This window comes from Corvus brachyrhynchos, unplaced genomic scaffold (assembly GCF_000691975.1).
Source record: "Corvus brachyrhynchos isolate BGI_N302 unplaced genomic scaffold, ASM69197v1 scaffold14, whole genome shotgun sequence".
Lineage (NCBI taxonomy): Eukaryota > Metazoa > Chordata > Aves > Passeriformes > Corvidae > Corvus > Corvus brachyrhynchos.
The window spans coordinates 7,560,024-7,576,279 of record NW_008239110.1 but is presented as its reverse complement, the minus strand read 5'-3'; the positions used below and the strand labels follow the sequence as shown (position 1 = coordinate 7,576,279).

The window sequence follows — 16,256 nt, the reverse complement described above, 5'->3', positions numbered from 1 at the left end:
CTGAGCCCTTCCACGGCTCACCGGAGTGTGTATCCGAACGCACGGCCGGCAGCGTGGGGCCTCCTGCTTGAGTACTGCCTCGCTCTATAATGGTGAGGTTTTTTTAGGGAAGGCGGCTGTTTTGGATTTTGCAATCAAAATAGTAATGCTGTGAGCTCCTGGTTAAACACCGAAGTCCTTTCTATGATCAGAGCTCACAAAACACCCACTGTCTTGTCCTTAACACGTGTGGATCTTAGGGGATGCCTGCAGGCAGAGTTGACAGCAGCTGTTCAGGAATTCTTCTAATGCACAATAAGGCAGATTGGATCACACCTGCAGCTGTGCTTTAAGGTGTTGCAGCAACAAACATCAGGCTCACGTGCTCCCGAAATTAAAGCTCCCAAATAAAACAATTTGACCCTGTCGTGAACTATTTGGTAGATGATTAGGGCTAAAGAATCCCTTTTTCACCACCTCAGTAGCATTTAGGTGTCATCTGTAAGTAGTATCTGTTGTTTCATGGAACATTTGTTCAGGTGATTGAAACTGTTGCAGTAACTAAATACAAACATGCTAATTTATATGTGTTTAATATGACACTTGTATAAATTAGGATAACAGGTAGTTAATCTGTTTTATCTTTGGCTAGTTGTAAATGGGACATTTTGGGCATTTCCCATAATATTTGGTGGATTCTTCTGAAGTTGCTGGATTTTTTTTCTGTTTATTATTAATTTTTCCAAATTTACTATTGAAGAAGCTTAGCAAGTCAAATTGATCATTAATAGATACCTTAATGAACCCTATATTAGACAGAACCCTTCAAAACACTGCTGTTTTTCTGTTTGTATTGCCTACCTTCTTAGGCTGAAGCTTAGTAAGGTAAAATGTTACAAAAGAGACATTTTCAGAAGGATAGATGGGGATAAAAGAAGTCATGAAGTCCTACCACATTGATATCAGTGAAGTTTTGTCATTTATTACAAAATTTCCTAGCCTTGTCCCTGAATAATCTGCACTGATCAAACTGCAGTTGACCTTTTTGTTTCTAGTGTGGTGGGTTGATGCTGGCTGGACACCAGGTGCCCACCAGAGCCACTCCATCACTCCCCTCCTCAGGTGGACAGGGGACAGAGAATATAGTAAAAGCTCATGGGTTGAGATAAGGACAGAGAGAGATCATTCAGCAGTTTCCAGCTGAGGCAAAACAGACTTGACTTGAGGAAATTACTTTTTACCCATGAGATAACTGTTGGATAGTGAGAAATGAACCTGAATCTTCAAACAGCTCACCCCACCTCTCCCTGCTTTCCAGGCTCAGCTTTAGTCCCAGTTTTCTCTACCTCCTCCCCCCAGCAGTGCCGGGGGATGGAGAATGGGGGCTGCAGTCAGTTCATGGCACATTGTCTTGGATGCTTCTTTGATTCCTATCACTCTTCACCTGCTCCAGTGTGGGGTCACTTCCACAGGAGACAGTCCTTCCTCCATGAACTCCTTTAGCCTGAGTCCTTCCCATGGGCTGCAGTTCTTCACAAAATGTTCCAGCTTGGATCCCTTCTACAGGTGCAGTCCTTCAGGACCAGTCTGCTCCAGTGTGGGTCCTCCCTGGGGTCACAAGTCCTGCCAGCAGACCCATTTCAGTGTGGGCTCCTTTCTCCATGAGGCCATAGGTCCTGCCAGGAGCCTGCCCCAGCACAGGCTTCCCACAGGCTCCCAGCCTCTTTCAGGCATCATCCACCTGCTCTGGTGTGGGGTCCTCTAGGGCTGCAGGTGCATCTGTGCTCCACCATGGACCTCCATGGGCTCCAGGGGCACAGCTGCCTCACCATGGTCTGCACCAGGGGCTGTGGGGGAATCTCTGCTCTGGCACCTGGAGCACCTCCTCCCCTCCTTCTCCACTGACCTTGGTGTCTGCAGGGCTGCTGTTCCCATGTATTCTCACTCCTCTCTCCAGCTGCAGTTGTGCAGGTTTCTTTCCCCCTTCTTAAATCTGTTATCCCAGAGGTACTACCACCATTGGCTGATGGGCTCAGCCTTGGCCAGTGGTGGGTCTGTCTTGGAGCCGGCTGGTGTCAGCTCTGTAGGACACGGGGGAAGCTTCTGGCAGCTTCTCACAGAAGCCACCCCTGTAGCTGCCCCGCTACCAAAACCTTGCCATGCAAATCCACTGCGGTACTGGAGCTGTGAATAAGGAGTTCTTTTTGTCTGATTGTTTTAGTTTCAGAAGATAGGGTAGCAATTTTTTTAGATAATACGGAGTTCACAGTACATCAGAGATCAAAAAAGGATAGACAGTTATTCTGATCTAAGAAATTATCTGTAACCATTTCATAGGCTTTAAAAATACTTCTTGAAGAAATTCTCTGTCAGCAGTAGTGTTGATTTTTCAGAAGTTCGGAGGATTCAGAATTGCTTCAGAAACTCTTGAACTCTGTTACTGGTATAACAAATGATACATGGTGTCTTATAATGCTGACTGTTAAAATAATTCTTTACTAAAGCTATTCTGTTTTTCTAGGCACCTCCTTTAATATTCATCATTAAAATGGAAAAAACAACTGATCCTTCTGAGAAACTGGTCATCATCCACTCCAAAGCTCACAAAGATACCATTTTGGCTAATTTTGAGGAACAAAGGAAAAAGGATTTTCTTTGTGACATTACTCTGATAGTGGAGAATGTGCAATTCAGAGCCCATAAAGCTTTGCTGGCTGCTAGCAGCGAATACTTCTCAATGATGTTTGTAAATGAGGGTGAAATAGGGCAGTCAATCTACATGTTGGAGGGAATGGTTGCAGACACCTTTGGAGTTCTGCTAGAATTTATCTACACTGGTTGTCTCTGTGCCAGTGAGAAAAGCACAGAACAAATCCTGGCTACTGCACAGCTGCTGAAAGTGACTGACTTGGTATGGGCCTGCACAGACTACCTGGAAAGCCGCAGCCCAGGTAGTGCATTGCCAGCTCCAGCTGACAGTGGAGCCTCTGTTGTTGCAAATGACAGGAAAAACAATGATCCACCGAAGCGAAAACGGGGGCGACCAAGGAAAATCAAGGTCGTCCAAGAAGAAGAAGAATCAGGAGCAAATTCTGCCGAAGATGGGCAGCTGAGAGAGAACAACTCCGTGCAAAATAAGCAAAATTTTATGAAAAAAGACACTGAATTAGAAGAAACAGTTGCCAGTGAACAGGCTTCAGTGAGAAAAGATGGAGAAGAAACTGAACCTGCTTGTGGCTCAGAGGCTGCTGTTGATCTGTCAGCTGAGAAAGATGAAAATTATGATCCCAAATCTGAAGGAATACAGGGCACTCAGAGCCGTTACAGCAAACGTAGAATAAGGAGATCAATCAAACTAAAAGATTATAAACTTCTTGGGGATGAGGATGAGAAAGGACTGGCAAAGAGAACTGATGGAAAAAGAAAACGTGCAGGTTCTGAAGCTCGCTGTAAAGACTGTGGCAAAGTATTTAAGTATAATCACTTCTTGGCTATTCACCAGCGAAGTCATACAGGTAGGCCTTCAGAGACTGCTGCTTTTGGGTTAGGATTTAGTGATGTTGCCAAATGCAAGTGACTGTTGAATTGGTGGTTGTTGACTACAGCAAGAATATCCAAAATAGCATGCTGATCCAAATTACAGTGTGTCTTCTGTGCTTGCTGTTTTATTCTTGTCAGCAGATCTCAGAACTTCTATGTCTCACCTTGATTTCAGTAATTAATAATTTCACTGTTTAAGCACTGAATTATATAGAAAATAGTTATATAATAACAGTAGCTAAAGAATTATTTTATTCCTGTGTGAAGCTTGTCTCTTTACCACTAATCGAGTAACTTTTTCAGTAGCTACAACATTGCAGTGCATCTCACTATCAGCTTAGAATATCTAGTGAGAAATGATGCATTTATGCCTAAAAATGTCATCTTTTGCTTTCAGGGGAGCGCCCTTTTAAGTGTAGTGAGTGTGGCAAAGGCTTTTCCCAGAAGCATTCTCTTCAAGTCCATGAGCGGATGCACACTGGGGAACGGCCGTACACGTGCACTGTCTGCAGTAAGGCTCTGACAACAAAGCATTCCCTTCTGGAGCACATGAGCCTACATTCAGGTAAATACTTCAAGGCAAATGTAGCACTCTGCTCCAAGAATTTGCCTTTCTGAGAAAAAGGTACTTCTGCTCTGTCTGGTGTGGGCTGGCTTGTGTATTTTATTTATTTCCTTACACTTGTTTCGGACGTGGCTTACGTTTTAATAAGTGATTTTCTCTACAGGGCAGAAGGCTTTTACGTGTGATCAGTGTGGGAAGTACTTCAGCCAAAAGAGACAGCTCAAGAGCCACTATCGAGTACACACAGGTATAAGAAGTTTGGGTTGAGGACCTGGCTTACAGTCCATGCTGATTTGTCTTCCTAAAGATTGACTTAGGCTGGAAGTTCTTCCTCAGTGATGTATTTAGTCTCTGCTACCTTGATGTGTCCTATCTTGATGTAACAGTGGATAGGGTGAAAAAAACAACATGGTGTATAGTAAATGGAATATGTAGAAAAATATTTAATTGAGAAGGGCTCTTATGATGATTAAAAATTAGTTACACTGTATTTGACATACAACGTGATTATTTTAGCCCTGCTGTCAATGCTACATAAAAGCTGGGAATTGTATAAATGATTGCGTCTGCTGCCTGGTGTGCAAATTGCATTGTAGTTGTCTACTAGTTTGGACTAGTAATGGCAAACAAGCTTTAGGAAGTGTCTTCCTCACTTCTGGAACAGGATGGAGCTACAGACAGAGGACGTGGTGGAGAAAATCAGAATTTACAAAGCTTTAAGAGAAGGTGTTTTTGGGCAGGAGCAGGTGTCAGTCCCCTCTTTTCCTGTGATAATATTAAATTGAGAGATAGGAGTGTGACAGTTAAGATAGTGAGGAGGCAGTGAATCACCTTTTGTTTTATCTCTATATTATATCAAAGTGGTTATTTTACAGGAAAGTGCTTTAACAAAGATCACTGAAGAGATACAGGGGATCACTTATGCACTGACACTTTTTTTGTTATTGCGACAAGGCCGTTCACTGCCGGAGTGTAACCAGTGTCGTCGCAAATTCATGGATGCAGCTCAGCTAAAGAAACATCTAAGAACACATACAGGTAATGTTGTACTTCGGGTTTTGTGGGCTTTGTGGTTTGTTTTTTCTTGAAGTTACATGGACAAAACAATGTTAGGCAAATTACATTTGTCTCTGTGGAATGAAGTTCTGCTCTACTTGTATGTAATGATGCCTGTGTTGCTAACGAAGAGATTTGACATCAAGAATGCAGGAGCACAAAAGAGCTAGTGTTTCAGCAGCACATAAGCAGTGCCTATTACAGGAAGAGGGCTTTTTCCCCAGTTTTATAAAACCTGCTGCAGAAAATGCCAGTTAGCTTTCCTGTGATAGAATCCTGGACTGGGAATTCAGGAATGTCGGGAGAGCTGTATCCAGCATGTATCTGGCTTGCAGTGAGCTGACAAGTAACAGAAAGTGTGTCTCCTAAATGAGTTGGACACCTCTGTGAGGGATGGGTGCTTATGAAAAGTGCTGTGACCAGAAAAATAATTATTTCCATTTATCTTTTTATTGTGCAGTCATAAACCAGATGTTGAGAGGAGATGGGCTGAGAGGGATGATTTAATGCAAGTGTGTCAGAGAGTGTTTTAAGAGATTTAGAGGGCAAGCTGGTAATGAATCACTGGATAACAGAGATAAAAATGTTGATCTATCCTCTCATAATAACAAGGCATAAACTTTGTAAAATACTTTCCTTTGGAGGGTAAGTTCATAAGGTGACGTGTGAATAATTTTGTCTTTGAATGTAACTAGAAACATTGTTTCCTCATAAAATTGTTTCCTCACAAAATTGAATTATTCTTAAACATGTTGCTTGCAATTGTAAGACATAACTCAGTCTCGAGTATACTTTATATTGTTCATTCCCTCTTCTTTTCTCAGTGAAAATAACACAGCTTTAAATTTTCTGGGATATGCTAAGGTCAAAACTTGTGCTTCTGGGAGTTTTTGGTTATCCAGAATAGTGTTAGCTTGTAATACTTACATGGTTTTGTATTGAGGAGAACACAGTGTTGACACACACGAGTTTTGTATCTGAAGCTGATACAGCTCTCTAAATGTAGTGGGAAAGAGATTGGTATGGGAAATGAGAAGAGGAAACTTACTAGGAAGGTAAATTGCAAAAATATATGAGCTAAGCTGAGTTTAGCAGAAACTGGCTTGCAATATATTTTACTTCTAGAAAAGACAGGCAAGATACCAATATTAATTATGTAGAAATAATAATTGATCTGTCCCATCTCAAAAGCAAAGTAAAATTCCAAGGCATTTGGGGGACAGGTGTTAACATGGATAAAACTGTTCTCCTTTGGCAGCAGCAGCAGTTTGGTAACACTGTGTAATAAAAATACAGTCTACTTGGTAAGTTACTCCTGTTTTCAGTAGCAGGCTGGGACTGGATGATCAGAGGTCCCTTCTGACAAATGTTTCTTGTTCTCTCATCCTTTATCCATGCCCTCCAAAGCCACACGAAGGCTGGTAAGCATTGCAGTTCTATGCTAAATGTGAAGCTTCCTTGGAAACTGGCTGCTGCCCAATCCCCGGGTTTGATGTGCTTTGATGGTGTGAATTACCACAGTGGCGATCTGAATTCTTGTGTCTGGTGTCTTAAGGAACCTCAATGCAACAAGGATTTGTTATGGTGTGAATTAGGATTTGCTTTGGTTGGGTAGTATCCGCTTCTTGTCAACCTTCTTATCATTTAATTTGGCCTCTCTGCTTCTACTCAATTAGACATCAAAATTCCAAATGCACTAAAAAAAATCCCCAACAAATAAACAAAAAATCCCCAAACAAACTTACATTTTATTTTTCTAACTGGTGTTCCCAGAATATGATAGGCCTAGTGTCATGGAGCCTTGTAGAAAGCCAGGCAAGTTGTTAAGACAATGGATTCATTTTGCAGCTTTGGAAGTTTGGGCTTACTCATCTGCATGGTGCTGCACGTGAACCTGGCATTAATGCCAGGGTTCAGGGACAGCCTTTTTCAAAGCATTTCTGTTCCATGTGGAACACCCACATCTGTGCCATAGGTACAGCTTTTTGTTGCTTTGGGGGCTTGGATCACCTAATTCTTCATCTTGAAAGGGGAGAAATGCTAGAGGTGTACATTTAAAATGTTATACCCTCATTTTGACTAGTGAGTTCATTCCGTTTTGGATATCTGTGCTGACCCATGGCAGAAGCGTGAGGAGCCAACAGTGCACATTTGATACTGTGTATGGTAAAATACAAAATGTTTTTAATGTATTGATGAAAAGTGCTATTTAAAAAGTGAAGTCCCATTTCTTTTTGATAGGTGAGAAGCCCTTCACTTGTGAGATTTGTGGCAAATCATTTACGGCTAAAAGTTCACTTCAAACCCACATTAGAATTCACAGGTAAAGTATGTCTTATTTTCATTACATTCTTTAAAAATGTAACTTCTAATTTTATAACCTGCATGTAGTGCTTGTTCAATTATAGAATGGTCAGGACTTGTTTGCAGTTTGAATGATAGTTAAAAACTTACCATTTTTGCTTAATCTATGTAAGCAAAAAGTTGGTAGTGGAAAGGACTGAAATGCTAAATACTCATGTGCCAAGATACTGTAAGAGTCTTCTTTGGAGTTTTGTGTCTGTTCACTGACAATGTACTTACTTCTGCATTATTTTTGTGAAAATTTTACTGTAAGTTTGAGAGCAGAACAGTAGCCATGGTGTATCAGGGTCATCGGAGCAGTGTCCTGTTACCCTGTGAGCCATCCTGTCTCTGTAATAGCATTAGTTGTCTTTTACCCCTGTCAGTGCAATGCATTGTGTAAAGACATGTTAGATTTTACGTCACTGGAAAACTGTTGTCTAAGAAAACATTTCCAGTAACACTTCTTGTCCTTTTGATGCAGGCAGCAAGTTAGGATTTGGACACTTCTTTTTGTTTTAAAGCCTGCACTGTTAATAAATGTTCTTAAAATGGTTAGTGCTTAGAATTATGCAGAGTTGTTGCATTCTTGTCAAGGCCTAGCAGCACGGAGCTTGTACCTCTGGTTTTATGAGAGGAAGGCAGTTATCTCTGTAGCTCTGGACTATATACTAATTGTACTGTTTGTGAAGTCAAATAGAAATAATCAGGAGGTCAAATAGAGGATGTTTTTAATGCCACTACATTTTAAGTACTTAAATTCAGAAAAACAAAGTAATCATTTAAGTATTTTATTAAAGAATAAGTTTCAGAAAGCAGCATTGTCAAAGTGAGTATTTTAACGAGATCAAATTCTTTCCTTTTGCAGAGGAGAAAAGCCGTATTCTTGTGGTATATGTGGAAAATCCTTCTCTGATTCCAGTGCTAAGAGAAGACACTGTATCTTACACACAGGCAAAAAGCCTTTCTCCTGCCCAGAATGTAGTTTGCAGTTTGCCCGTCTGGACAACCTGAAGTCTCATTTGAAAATTCACAGCAAGGAAAAGCAGTTTCAGGAAGCCAGTGCTGTCCCGAGCACCAACACTCATCCGGAAGAACTGAGAAACATTCTCCAGCTGCAGCAGTACCAACTTGCCACCTCCGGAGGGCAGGAAATTCAGCTGCTGGTTACGGATGCAGTTCACAACATCAACTTCATCCCCAGCCACAATCAAGGCATCAGTATTGTGACTGCAGAAAATGCCCCCAGCATGACGACAGAGCAGGCTGCGAACCTCGCGCTGCTCGCGCAGCCACCACAGCAGCTGCAAAACTTGTTGCTTTCAGCTCAGCAGGAGCAGACAGAACAAATCCAAAGTATCAATATGATTGCAAATCAAATAGAGGCTGCCCAACCTGAACAAATGCATGTCATCACTCTTTCCAAGGAAGCACTAGAACATCTCCATGCTCATCAGGGACAAAATGAACAAATCCACTTAGCGGGATCTTCACATCCAGCTCAGCACGTGCAGCTGGCTCAGGAATCAAGTCAGCAATCTCACTCTAGCCAAGATACAGTTCCTTCCCATCAAGTCAGGGAAGAACAGAATCAAAGTGTACCTGTTTCTGAATCCCATCAGCAGCCTCTATCAGTAAATGAGTCATCTCATGAGCATCCTATCCAAGGACAGGCTTTCTGAAATGCTTGTCAGCAGAGGGCTAGGCCAGAGAATGCTTCTCATCCAAGCAGGGATTACATGCATCACACTTCCTTTTTGCAACATAAGCTATCCAAAGATGCATTTCTTGGTGATTTTAGATGAGTGACTCAGTTTTCTTAACCATATTTATTTTAGACTATTTTGTTTTTCCAGATTGGTATTTCTTTACCACTTAGTCCATACCTCACAAGCAGTTAATGTGGGTGTTTGTGCCTCATACACATCTCTGCCTACTGAGGAGATATTTAGCCCTTATTTGCATTTCTGTGTGACTCTCCAGAAAAGTTCACCTTGCTGGTAGGAGAACAAAGTTTAGGACATCTGCTGAACAGGAAGTAACCACTTCTCTGACAAACTTAACATACCTGAGCTACTGTCAAGCTTAAGACAACCAGTACTTTTTGCAAAGCTAACACCATATGTCTTACATTTAATGAGCTTTCTCTCTGCAGGTTAATGTATCATTCTCTATGTAATCATTCCCTGAAGTGCATTATGAGTTACTGACTACCAAATTCCTTTGGTTTGGGTTGAAACTGTCGCAGCCTTTAACCGCCCTGAATCTTCCCTTCTGTTTACTGTGTGCTGTACAAGTTCTGCTCCTCATAAATGTTTAAGCGATTGCACTTGAATAGTGGCAATGAGATGTGACGGTTACACTGGAGAACTGAAACCCCCGAATTCTTCTCTGTTAGTTCTACCACTCACTTTCTGTGTGACTGTGGGCGAGGTAGTTGACCTCTGTGCCTTTTTTCATCATCTAGTAAGTGGGGATAGTGTTCACACACTCTGCCAAGCACTTTGAAGAGCTCTTGTTGTTGAAGGCACTGTCTATTGAAGTGCAAAACTCTCTTCCTGACAGGATTCTGTCTAAGCTTAGGAGCCACTGTATATTTAAAGTGTTATTTTTTGTACTTTTGAGAGAAGAACATAATCTTACTTTAATATATGTTAAAACTGGTAATTGTTTATGTGAGGATTTAAACAATGAAAAGCATCAGTTCAGAGCAAAATGAGTTACGCAAATGGGGCACATCACTTAAAGCTGTACAACTATTTTTGTTGACTAAATTAGATGTGTACAGATTGTTTTCAATGACTGACTGCTAACAAAAAAGATTTGACATCATAATAAAATGCCTTGCCAAAATACATGCTTAGTATTTTCAGGTTTGATTACTGGTAACACTTTGCATGGTTAGACTGGTGTGTTAAAATCCAGATAAAATGCCACTGTTACTTAAAAGAATGTGCTCAGTTGTCACTTCAGCTTTAAAATGTCATACTTGTGATTTACATTGATGTTTTATGTTATGACAAATGAAAAATCTAGAAAATGCGGCGAATTTAAAAACAGAATTATCCACATTTTTTATAATATCCCTTGTTCCAAGTCCGGACTACTTGGCCTGCTCCTGACTGCATGCTGCAGAAGTTTGGCTAAGTATCTCCATACCTTCAAAGTACTGGATCACTTTTATATAAATGCATTGTGATAAGGGTAGACAGTGGGAATAAATCAATGCAAAAAAGACCAAATCCAAAAAGCAACAAGCCATCCCACAGCAAAGCTGTTTAGGCTTTTCACCTTTCCTCTCAGAATGGAGAAATAAAATTTGCGTATTTTCTGCCACAAAAGTAAACCAGCGTATTCTGCAGTTCTGCCTGAGAAGCTTGAAGTCTTGATGCTGTAAGAGCAGATAAATAAATACAGTAAAGCCTGTTACAACACTTAGACAATCTTGCTGAATAATTGTATAAGCTTAGAGTAAATATTCTGGCAGTTTCATCCTAGAACTTCTGCTGTTATCTAAAACACTGTACAGTGCAGCCAGACCGCACTGGTCATAAGTTTAGAGGAACTTGCACTGAATTTATTCTCTGCCATATATTTACAAATTCTGAAATGCTTCAAAATGGGTTACAAGCTAAATTCTGAGGCTATCAGTAAAGTAACTATTCAATACTTTCCTTCTTTTTTGAACTTTGTTTTGTTCATTATGCAGCATTGAGTTCCTTGCTGCAGTTTCGCACAAGACACTATCACATAGTGATTTCTCAGTGCTTTCTTAAAACTAAAATACCTGAAGTTTTGTGTTTGGAATTCTGTTGTGCTTTTCTGCAAACTGCCAGTGAGGAAGCGAGCTGCTGTGAATAGCGTGGCAATGACTAATCCTGCACCCTGTGTTGGTTAAGCTGTCAGCACATACTGTAGCTTGCACTGAAGAAGCTGGTGGGGCTTCTCATATCACAAATGTTGCTTTTTGGACACAATTTACTTCCTTTCTAGTGAATGCATTTCTGCTAAAAGATGAATCCTTTTTCTGTGTGTGCATTTTTAAGGCTACAGCTGAAGTCTAGGATTGCTTTGAATTTGAAAGGAAACCCCTTCAGCTTTGTTTTTGAGTTCAGATGCCACTAAGAACTATTCAGGAAAAAAATGCATCCCTTAGAAACTGCATTTCAGAACAGCTCTCTAAGTATCTTTACTCCTTAGCCAGTAAACACCTTAACTTCTCTTTTTCTCACATAGACTAATCCTAGCAAATCTGTCTCACTGCTTACTATGTTCAAATGAGATTAAGGTTTTAGACATAAATGCAGGGCAATAAGAGGACTACAGAAAGATCCGGTTTTGTGAGCATTTAACACCATTGTGTGTTTCCTCTGCTCCATTTGTAAGTTACCCAGTGCAGCTGAACTCTAATAGGATTTCACCTTTTTTTTTGTCCAAATGCAAGTTTATCAGATTTTGGCTTTTTCTGAAAATTTTGGTTGGTTCTCCAGGTGCAAGTTGAAACAAATCCCCAGGAGGTAGAGCAAACGCACTCTGAAACCTGTATTTACCTGTTGTGTATTTCCCCTGCTTGGCCTTCCAGTCCAGCATCTTGGGTTTTGATAGATGAATATCAGAGTATTTATTTCATATGGGCTGTGAAAGCAAATTATCCTGCCAATATGAAAATATTCATCCCAACAGGTGTAACTTTTCAAGGGTTTTTTTTTAATACTTGGTTTATGCTCTCTCTCCTGCTCGGGGGAGCTAAGAAAAGAAGCACTACCAGGAGTTGTACAGCAATTGCCTCAGCATCTAAGAGGAAAAGGAGATGACTGTACCTCATCACAAACTCTTTCCAACTGAATGCCTATTCACAGGTTAAAATGAAGGATATTGAGCCTGGCATTGATCTTGCCAGTTGTTGAGGAAAGAGTTTCGCTTGCATTTCCTTGTTTGTGAAAGAGTTGTTTCACTGTGGTAGCTGGTTAGTCATGCTGATGAAGGTCATGGTTGGTGTTTGGTAATACCTATCCTGGTGTGCTTGCATGTGGGTTTTTTCAGTCTTTTCCTGCTTCACCTTAACTGAAAACTAGTATGGGATTTATTCCTAATCACCAACCCAATGCCTATGTGAGCACAGCAGCCTGGAGTGTTTCCCATCTCCCCATGTCTTCCAACTCTGCCGCAGACTGTGTCCCTGCCAATATCCTGTGTAAGTGTCCTTATCCAGGAGAAAAGCTGAGTCTGAGCTGGGAGTGGCTGGGAGGAGGCCAGTTTGCACAGCAGGCATGCCCCTGAGTGCGGGAGCAGGCAGGGGTGCTTCCTGGGTCTGCTTATCTTCACACAGTCAGAAGTCCATCTGCGCAGGCCTTTTTCCCAGTCCTTCTGCACTGCAGGTTCTCACCAAGAGCAGAGAAGGAAGAGGTAATGCCACACTCTCCAGAGCTGATTTCAGGACCTCTTTTATCTATTCGTTAGAGACTAATTAAAGAGTCTGGTGCTTGCAGAGTTGCAGTTCCATGAGCTACAACAGTTCTCTATGTTCCATCCCTTTTCAGATCCTCTGTAAAACATGGTGAACAATAAATGGTTTTCCACAACAGAGGGACTACTGATCATATCTGTCCCAAGCAATTCTTCCAAATGGAAATGCCCATCCAGGCATATTCTCAGCATCTCACTGTAGTATGCTTACTGCTCATTTCTGGCTAATATTTTAATCCTACCTAATTGAAAGTATCTTTGGAATAGCAGGAAGCAGATTTTTGCTTTAGTTAGCAAACTTTCTACCCTGTCCTGCAAATTTTTCTGACATGAGGAAGAACTTCTTTCCTGTGTGAGTGACTGAGTGTACTGGAACACATTGCCCAGAGAAGTTGTGGAGTCTCCCGCACTGGAGATACTCAAGAACTGCCTGGACACAAAATCCTGTGCCCTGTGCTCTGGGAGGACCCTGCTTGAGCAGGGAGGTTGGACCAGATGATCCACTGTGGTCCCTTCCAACCTGACCCATTCTGTGACTTTACTTGCCCTTTACCAAGATGTCTCTGGCTGACCTCTAGCAGCTCTCCTTTAGTACAGTCATGTGGGGGTCTCTCTCAAACATATATGTATATTTATGTATATGTGTGTGTGTGTATAATTTTTTTAAATTAGTTTTGTCTGCTTTCTCTTCTGTTTCTCAGTACCTTTTCAGAGGCTATTTTGGACTGAAAGGAACTGAAACAGCTGCAGCTGCACCAGGTGAAGGGGTTTGGAGCAAGAAAACCCTCTGAGAATCACATAGAAGCAAAACTCTTGTGTCTTGTGTCAGGGTGCATGCGCACTCTTCAAAGGACTTTAAGTTGCCAAGAGCATTGCTGCCCGACCTTTGAAAGGCTTTCAGTATCATTGTTTAAAGGTACTGCACAACCTCGTATGCTTTCCATATTTTCCTTCGTGGTAATTGTTTTCCTCCCCAAACTGAATGCAGCACAGCACATGTGCCACAGCTGGCAAGGAGAACAGCACTCACTAATTCACATCTAACTCTTGTCACCCACAAAACATTTATCCTCATCTGAGTACTACAAACAGGCTTGCAGAACAGTATCATGTTGTCATAAACAGGTAATAGAGTCTGAAATCAATATTAGTCACCCAGTTCAGGATTTTAATATATATAATTTTCATAATTGGCAACCTGTTGAATAAAATTTAATGTACCTGAATTACCAAGTGATGAGAAAAGAAGTGGAGAAATAAAAACCAGAGCAGATTAGACAACGAGTAATTGGTGGTTCTTGGCATGCTCTTTTTATAAAAAAACACCAAAAATAAATTTTCAGAAAACAGTCCTGTTGAGCAAACAAGTTACGCTTGTTAGGCTAATCATTGCTTTTCTTTTTGACTTTGACTATCAGTTGACTATTACCAGCATGTTTATAGTTAATTCCCTTTCTTGGCCACAATGACAGTAAGAATGCCTAGAAATTATCAGTAAAAAAGAAAGTAATTTTTTTTCAAAGAAAAAGGATTAATGGGAGCCAGTCCTATGTAGGTACAGAATTAAATTTCAAGAACAGAATTTCTTGTGCGTAAATTTAAAATATTATAGGTAGTGGATTGCTCTGGGTTTAATCATTAAATGTTGTGGTGCAAAAAGAAAAGAGATGTTTCAGAAAGCCCAATAAACTTCAGTTGCATTAATCTGTATCGAGCTAAAAATATGGATGTAGGGGAAAATAGGTAGCCAAGACAGTATTTTCTGAAGCTGATTTTATATTTGACTTTGGATACGCTGCTTCTCCTCTGGACTTTAAATAAGACCTTTTTTTGGCTGCAGCAGAAGCCATATAGCCTGGCTACCAAAATTAGATTCTGCTTAGCTTACAGCCTACAGAGGCTCCAGCAGCCGTGCTGCCGACCTTTGGGAGGAGGAAGGAAAGGGGCTTTCCTTTGCATCACGCAGTCACAGCCCACAAAACATGCCTGCATTTGTATGTGCTGCTTGCAGTTACCTACTGTCACACCTCAGCTCATCTACTGCTGCCCAGGACCTGGCTGACAATTAAAACTGCCTTGTCTTACCATTTTAACATATCTCCTTGTCCAAACTGTTTTGTCTGCCTTATTTTTCTGCATTTTTTTTTTTCAGCAGGAAAACATCATCACATGAAATGATAACACCTTGTGCATGGATCTTTCAGGCAAGGGAGCAGCTGTGGTAGACGAGAATCTGATTGTCTTCACAGCCCCTGATACTGTGAGGATGGAGCTCTTCAAAACCAGCACTGCTGCAAATCCCAACAAACCTCTTAAAAAAGCATTGCCCTAATGAATCACTGTAGGAAACTACCACTGAGCCAGACCAGAGAGACTTCAGGGCTACCTGGAAGAGGCCCATCGGCAATCTGTGATTTCTTGCTCAGTCTGGGTTTTTTATAGACATGTGTAATTTAGCAACATTTACCCAGGAGGCTTTTTGGTTCTGACTCTGTGGTTCTGTAAACACGTATCACTTTATAAAGCCAGTGGGATATCCAGTTGGAGAAAAAAATGCACATTGTTATTAAGATAAGAAATCAACTGGTTTGGGGTTTTTTTAATTTAACATAGGTTTTTTCTGCAAGAAAATCTCAGCTGTTTCACCTGCAATAGGATTTTGACACATGAAAGATGTATTTTTCCTGGGGATGTGACAATTGTTCTGTTGTTCCCTGAAAAGTTACACAATTTTTTTTACACAACACACAAATTCAGTTTTGTCACTTCTAACACCAGTGGCTCCTAAAGTTCACTGTGCTCAGAGATGAAAAGTGACCTGACCCAGCCGTGCTGACAGATGCCCGAGCTGAACCTACAGCTGTCCCACAAAGCAGCTTTTGCACGTGCTGCATGAGCCAAAAGAGCAAAGCTGCCGCGGTGGCACAAAGCTTTGCTGTGGGAGCCGCGACACCTCTGGAACTGCTCCGTCCATGCGTTTTTTTGCAGCAAGGATGTCTCAGCAGTGCCCAGCAAATACAGCTGTGGGTAGGAGTTTTTGCGTCAAAAGGAGACACACATTTTACACAGGGTGTAATTAAGCTGTAAATCTCATTGCCACAGAAATTTGTGGATGCCAGGCTTTCACATTTGCCTGAAAAGCAAAGAATTTCAAATGAAAAAGAGCTGCCGGGGGGAATTAAACGCAGAGATACCAGGAAATCCTTGAGCAGAGGCTCACTGGAGGCTGGGAGTGTTGTGAGGAAGCAGTGCTCTCATGTTTGCTTTTACTTACCACTTTTTGCTGGGCATTTGCTTTTAGCAAGAC

General features: G+C 41.3%; 1 protein-coding gene across 4 annotated transcripts in view; it reads left to right on the top strand.

The window, feature by feature from the left end:
- The window catches only part of ZBTB24 (zinc finger and BTB domain containing 24), a 15,527-nt gene extending 4,606 nt beyond the window's left edge, over window positions 1–10,921 (top strand). Inside the window, exons 1-8 of one of the 4 annotated variants that reach the window (XM_017739662.1) lie at window positions 70–92; window positions 2,501–3,494; window positions 3,917–4,084; window positions 4,248–4,331; window positions 5,039–5,122; window positions 6,548–6,561; window positions 7,382–7,463; window positions 8,352–8,722. In XM_017739662.1, coding sequence (XP_017595151.1) covers window positions 90–92; window positions 2,501–3,494; window positions 3,917–4,084; window positions 4,248–4,331; window positions 5,039–5,122; window positions 6,548–6,561; window positions 7,382–7,463; window positions 8,352–8,497 — 1,575 coding nt within the window. In that variant the 5' untranslated portion in view covers window positions 70–89 and the 3' untranslated portion in view covers window positions 8,498–8,722. Of the gene's footprint in view, window positions 1–67; window positions 93–2,500; window positions 3,495–3,916; window positions 4,085–4,247; window positions 4,332–4,959; window positions 5,123–6,547; window positions 6,562–7,381; window positions 7,464–8,351 lie in introns of those variants that run through there. The other 3 variants (XR_001863764.1, XM_017739661.1, XM_008637762.2) reach the window with 3 other exon arrangements.
- Window positions 10,922–16,256: the final 5,335 nt, after the last annotated feature.